The sequence below is a fragment of the Orycteropus afer genome, unplaced genomic scaffold, assembly GCF_000298275.1.
Source record: "Orycteropus afer afer isolate SDZICR_OR568_19922 unplaced genomic scaffold, OryAfe1.0 scaffold00134, whole genome shotgun sequence".
In the NCBI taxonomy this organism is placed as follows: Eukaryota; Metazoa; Chordata; class Mammalia; order Tubulidentata; family Orycteropodidae; genus Orycteropus; species Orycteropus afer.
Window position 1 is genome coordinate 2,628,612 of NW_006921721.1, and position 6,539 is coordinate 2,635,150.

At 39.6% G+C, this 6,539-nt stretch overlaps 1 protein-coding gene across 1 annotated transcript in view; it reads left to right on the plus strand.

Annotated features, from left to right (window-relative positions):
* The window catches only part of RNASEH2B (ribonuclease H2 subunit B), a 118,263-nt gene extending 113,386 nt beyond the window's left edge, over nucleotides 1-4,877 (plus strand). The window contains exons 10-11 of the mRNA XM_007945245.1: nucleotides 2,198-2,278; nucleotides 4,770-4,877. Coding sequence (XP_007943436.1) covers nucleotides 2,198-2,278; nucleotides 4,770-4,877 — 189 coding nt within the window. The remainder of the gene's footprint in view (nucleotides 1-2,197; nucleotides 2,279-4,769) is intronic.
* The last annotated feature ends 1,662 nt before the right edge of the window (nucleotides 4,878-6,539 follow it).

Below are 6,539 nucleotides of genomic sequence, written 5' to 3' on the forward strand. Positions count from 1 at the left end.
CCCCAACATCTTAGGTCACTGCCCTAAATCCCTTAGTAACAACCAATCATCTGTACCCTCTCGCCCTGGTGCTGCTCCACCCCATATTTTTCCATAAATTTGTGAAAGTACCGGGGCACAGGATCTTTTGCTCAAGCCACTGATTTGGTAAGGGCAAGGACCCTAAATTAAGTTAGCTAGTAAACTCTCCTATTGCTTTTGCATTGTCGTGTGTTAGCATACTTCTCTCACCGAGCAGCTCCTTCATAACCTGGGCACAACACTGCCACAATCATGTTCTTTTTCATTAGACTGGGATCTCGTTTAGGAGTGAGCCATGGAAACACTTGGACCAATCAGTCATATTGCAAAACGTTTTATATGTATAAGTATATTTCATCTTAAACTCTCGCTATGAAGATTTTTTATGTGATTTGTCAGCAAAAAGTAAACAGTGTTCAAGTTGTTAAAGTGACATCTATATTAGAAACATTTTTCCATTGGTAAAGAAGGGAACATCCTCATGACTTAAAGCTTTTGGTGTTCTGAAAATGTTGTAGCATTATTAGCTGTGAGTTCCACTCTCCTGGTTGAAGATACCTGCCTAGTGAAAATACACCTCACCTATACACCCTTTGCTATCTTTATTTAAATAGAAACATGTGTTCTTAACAAAGTTGTGTATATGCTTTCACTTTGGGCTGGTAGATAACCCATTCGTGATACACCTATTTTTTCTTTTAACGCTTTATTTGCTAGAGGCTGCCATGTGACCAAGAAAAGGTTTCCCACAGTATATGGTACATTCATTCCCAGGATGCCCCTCTGTTACTACAGTGAAGAATCTTAAGACATGTTGGTTTTTCCCTGTGCTACGCATGCTGTGCATCTTTTATCACCAGCTCTACCAGTTCTTGGTTTAGCAAAATCTTGGGCGTGAAAAGTGAAGCTAGGAACAAGTCTGCATTTCCTAGGACAGATCTATGTTGGGTCCTGTCAACCCATAAAAATCTGAGTTATGACCACAGTGCAGTCAGTTCTCCATTTTAAACGTCCATACTTAACTACCTGCTTATGGTATGTTTTCTTAGTAGGTATATCTAAGGCCCTTGACTGCTAACCAAAAGGCTGGCGGTTCAAACCCACCAGCCACTCCTTCGAAGGAAGATTGGGCAACCAACTACCCAAGGATGGGTCCCTGTGAGTCAGATCCGACTTGATGGCAGTGAGTTTGGTTTGATTTTGGTTTGGTATCACAGTTTGTTCTGTATTGTGAACATTAAGGCCACCGTATGATTTCTGGCAAGATTCCCTTATTCACTGGTACAAAACATTCATGTTAGAGGTGAAATATTAAGTAAACGTTTGACTTCATTGTCATTGCATCTAATGGAAAGAGCAGTTGTCAAAAATGAAGGTCTTGCTCCAAATCCTCTCTGAGGTGACCTTAAGCTGATCATTTACCTCTCTGTGCTTCCCACTCCTGCTGACTGCTTGCTTTGCAAGGTGGTTCTTGTGTGGATGAAATGAGATAATTGAATAACAGGAGGGAAGAACACACAGCTGTTCAAAGTTGGTAATAATCTAATGGCATCATCCCTGTATTCATACGTGGGCTTTAACCAGCCCTAGAGTGAGGTTCAGGCTGGCACTTGGCCCCCAAGAGGGGCTTTTCCCTTGTGACCACTTTGCCTTGCTTTCACCACTCACACAGTCCTGGCAGTCAGCAGTCACTGGATTCTCGCCATACATTGATGCATATACAGTGTGTCTTTAGTGTTGTGAGACTATCTGACAGTTTGGGTCCTCTAGCTACCCAATCATAGCCCACATCACCAAGTCCACTTCTGGGAAATGGGATGTACCTTGTTGTTGTTGTTAAGTGCCGTCGAGTCGTTTCTGACTCATAGCAACCCCATGCACAGCAGAAAGAAACACTGCCCAATCCCGCGCCAGCCCCACAATCCCTGCTATACTTGAGCCCATCATTGCAGCCACCGTGTCAATCCATCTCATTGTACCTTAGTTCCATAGATAATTGGTAAACTGTGAGAGACTTGTAAAATTCCAAGCCCTTTGCAGTGTCTGCTGCTCCATTTGGCCTCTGTTTGAAATGAGTGCTGGGTCCAAATTGCACATAATTGTTGTTTTTTTTAAAATGACTTGATTTAAGCATCAAGGTGACGTTTTACATCACTTCACTCCTCTAACGTTGCAGAAAATAAAGTTATCTGATGAGCCCGTAGAAGCAAAAGAAGATTATACTAAGTTTAACACTAAAGATTTGAAGACTGAAAAGGTACGTGTGTCCAGGGCATAGGGCATTGGCATGCTGACTGTGCGCCTGGGTGCCACTGCATGATGCTTCCGCAGTTCTGGCTATGCAGAACGGGTGACTTGTATTTCTCTGGTATAATGATTAATTCGAAGTTTTGAATGGCAATGAAGACTTCTTACAAATCAAAGAAATGTAATAAACGCAGCAAGTGTGTGCCTGAACTTTGCTAGGTATTCATAGTGTGGTAGGGTGGGGCAAGGGAGGGTGCAGCACAGGTAATGTTTTTGCCAACCTTCCCAGAAATGATGCTAACAAAACTGCTAATCCACTATTAAGCAGTAGCCTTAGCAAATGTTTTGGTATTATTTCTTCCTGGATTTTATGCATGTAATACACACACATACGCACAGAGCTTTTAAAATTGCCATTGTAATATTTATATGGTTTTTAGTTCTTTCCTTTTCATTTACCATTATATTGTAAAAATACTTATATTGTGAAATATTTGAAAACATTTTAATAGCTTCACAATATTTAAGTGCATGTTATTTTTTTTTCTTCATATGGAATATAATTCACTTAATCATTTTCCTATTTTTGGCCACATAGATAACTTCACATTTAAAAAACTTTTGTTATAAGGAAGTGATCAACATTCTTGTTTATAGTCAGCCTGCACCTCTGATTACTTCTTTAGACACAATTTAGAAGTCAGAGTAGGAGCTCAGAAAAGATGAAGTCTTTCATAAGTATTGAAGTATATGTAGCCAAAATGCTTTCCAAATATGTAATAAAATTTGTACTCTCAGCCATTATTGCTGGTGAATATTCATTTTGATGTTTGATAACACTGAGTGAGTGTTATTTTTATTCTTGAAAATTTTTGCCTGTCAAAGTAGTTTGCTAATTAGTTTACAACTAATTAGCTTCCAAATGCTTATTGCCTGTTTGCAGTTTTTAAAATTATTGGTTCATATCCCTTGCCTAGGAGCTCTGGTGGCGTAGTGCCTAAGGCACTTGACTGCTAACCAGAAGGAACCACCAGCCACTCACTCCTCGGAAGGAAGGTTGGGCAATCTACTTCCGTAGTGATACTGCCTCAGAAACCTAAGGGGAGGGGTCCCTATGAATCGGATTTGACTTGATGGCAGTGCGTTGCGTTGTTTTTTTTTTTAATCCCTTGCCTGTTTTCATATTGGAAAAGTAATGTTTTTCTTGTTGACTCTAAGAGCTCCTTCTAAATTAAGCCTATTAACACTTTTCATGGTATATAGATACAAATAATTGTCCAATAGTTTTTACTCTTTTTGACTTTTTATCAGTTTTAAATTTCCTGAGGATGAAGTATAAAAATTGCTTTTCTTAATGATTTTACCATTGTCTTTATACTTAGAAAGATCTGGCCCATCCCAAGATAAAGTCTGAATCTTCCAGTTACATTTTAACATTTAACATCTACCTTTAGAGTTTAATTTTTTTTTTTAATTATTGTTTAATTTATATGTAATTCATTTTGGCACATGGTGTCAAGGAAGCTTCAACTTGAGATGTGGCTAACTAGCCAGCTGTCTCAGTGCTCTTTGTTAGCAGGGATGTTCTGGGCTTCTCTGAGAGCATTATTTCTGTCCCACCCTTCTAAGTGCCACTCCCCATTGTATCCACTTGGGAATAACAACAGTGAAGTGGGGGTTGGACCAAGATGTCAGTAAAGTGTGTCGGGTAGCTTGACTGAAAGAGACTGTCAGTTTTCACTGTCTAGCCAAAAAATGAGCCCATTAAATTGTGAGTGACAGATTATAAGAAGGAAGAGCACGAGATCATATACTGTAGCCTTAAAAGATACTTTGGCAGTGATTCTGTTATACAGTCCCAGGGAGACTGATGATTTTTTTTTCCCCCTTTACCAGTTTCCATCCACTATTGTTCTAAGCAAGTTGTGAAAGAGATAGAAATGTACAGGACAGAATTATTTGGAGTCAGCTTTTTCAAAAGCATTCCTTTGTTAGAGGAAAAATGGAGCAGCAGTTCTGCCACTCCCAGGATGCCTTGCAATACAGGTCATCTTTGGAACATAATATTGTTGTCCTTGTTTTCCATAGAGTGTGTGAATAAAATCAAATGGTAAATTGGTGTGAATTATTCATCCTGTGGTAATACAAGGCTGTAATTCCTCCCTCTGACAATGCAGTTTGAATTGCAGTCTGTGTCAGTTCCATTGTTGGTGCTATTGCACTTAATGGCCCTCCAGAATTATTCCCCCTCAAGTAGACCATTGGTGTAACATTCTACTCCTCAGAAGGTGGCAGTTTTGTCTTCTGCCTCTTTTAACATATTCTGTCTCTTAGGTCTGAATTCTGTCCTTCTTTTTCATAATCATTCCCTTATGAGGCGTGTTAGCAGTGAAGGCTTACCTCTCAATAAACCTCGAGAGATGCACAGTCTTGTTTGATTTGCACATGTGATTTATAAATGTTACATTCATAACAGTTTTTCCTCTTATTTTCATTAACAGAAAAATAGCAAAATGACTGCAGCTCAGAAGGCTTTGGCTAAAGTTGACAAGAGTGGAATGAAAAGTATTGATAGCTTTTTTGGTGCAAAAAGTAAAAAAAAGATTTGAAACTTTGAAGATAAAATCTAGAAAATTTTGTTTTCGCTTGTTTACACTGTACATTTTTGTCCTTCTTCCATGCCTCTGTACTTCCTGATCCTTAATGGCCACCTTATGATGGGGTGGAGGGAATGTCCAGCCAAGAAACTAAAAGACAATCTTCATATTCACTTGAACCTCGAAAAATTCTTTGTATTTGATTTTTGTGTTCCTGTATATCTGAGAAAGTAATTGTGTAATTCATGACTTGTGGCCTTTGGAGTCTTGCTTGACATAATGAAAAGTAATTAAGTGAATAGTATTAACATGTAGCAGCATAATTCCCTCAATAAAGTGACATATAATGGTATTTGAGTGTGTGGCTGTTATTTCATACCTTTACCACACAGTGGCTATGGCAATACCATTTACAGTATACTGAGAGAAGTCATTAGGCAAAGCTCTCTGGTGAACTCCTACCTTTCAGAAGCCTTCAATTTTTAATAAATCTTTTGTTTCATGGTATTTTTCTGTTTTTATGAATATATGTTCATTGTGGAAAATATAGACATGATCGATAGATAGATCCAATGATTGATTGATCAATCACTGCCATCAAATTGATGCCAGCTCATGGCAACCTCATGTACAACAGAATGAAATGTCATGCAGTCTTGCATCATCCTCAAATTACCAGCATGTTCAAGGCCATCATTGCAACTGTTGTTGTTGTTAGGTGCCGGCAAGTTGTCTCCCACTCATAGCGACCCTATGAGACAGCAGAACGAGACACCAGCTCCATCCTTGCTATACTTGAGCTCATTGCCACAGCCACTGTGTCAATCCATCTTGTTGAGGGCCTTCCCCTATTTCGTCGCCCCTCCACCTTACCAAGCATGACATCCTTCTCCAGGGAATGGTCCCTTCTGACAACATGACCAAAGTAGGTGAGACAAAATCTGGCCATTCTTGCTTCCAAGGAACATTCCAGCTACACTTCCCCCAGGACAGATTTGTTAGTTCTTTTAGCAATCCATGGTACTTTCAGCATTCTTCACCAGCACCACAGCTCAAAAGCATCAACTTTTCTTCAGTCTTCCTTATTCATTGTCCAGCTCTCACATGCATATGAGGCAATTGAAAATTCCATGGCTTGTGTCAGGCATACCTTAGTCCTCAAGGAGACATCTTTGCTCTTCAGCACTTGAAAGAGGTCCTTTGCAGCCGGTTTGCCTAGTGCTGTACGTTGTCTGATGTCCTGACTGTTGCTTCCATTGGCGTCAGTTGTAGAACCCAGCAATATGAAGTCTTTGACAACTTCAATCTTTTCTCCATTTATTGTGATGCTGCTTATAGGTCCAGTTGTGAGGACTTTTGTTTTCTTTATATTGAGATGTAATCCATACATTACATATAACCCATATAATCATTGCAACTGTGCCAGTTCCTCTCACTGAGGGTCTTCCTTGCTCTCATTGGCCTTTGTCTTCACCAAACACAGTATCCTCCTCTAGTGATCATCTCCTGATGATGTATCCAAAGAAAGAGAGTCATATAGTGTTGTGTTGTAATCCATAAGGTTTTCACTGGCTGATTTTCAAAAGTAGATCACCAGGCCTTTCTTCCTAGTCTTTTGTAGCCTAGAAGCTCTGCTGAAACCTGTCCACCAATGGTGACCCTTCTGATATTTGA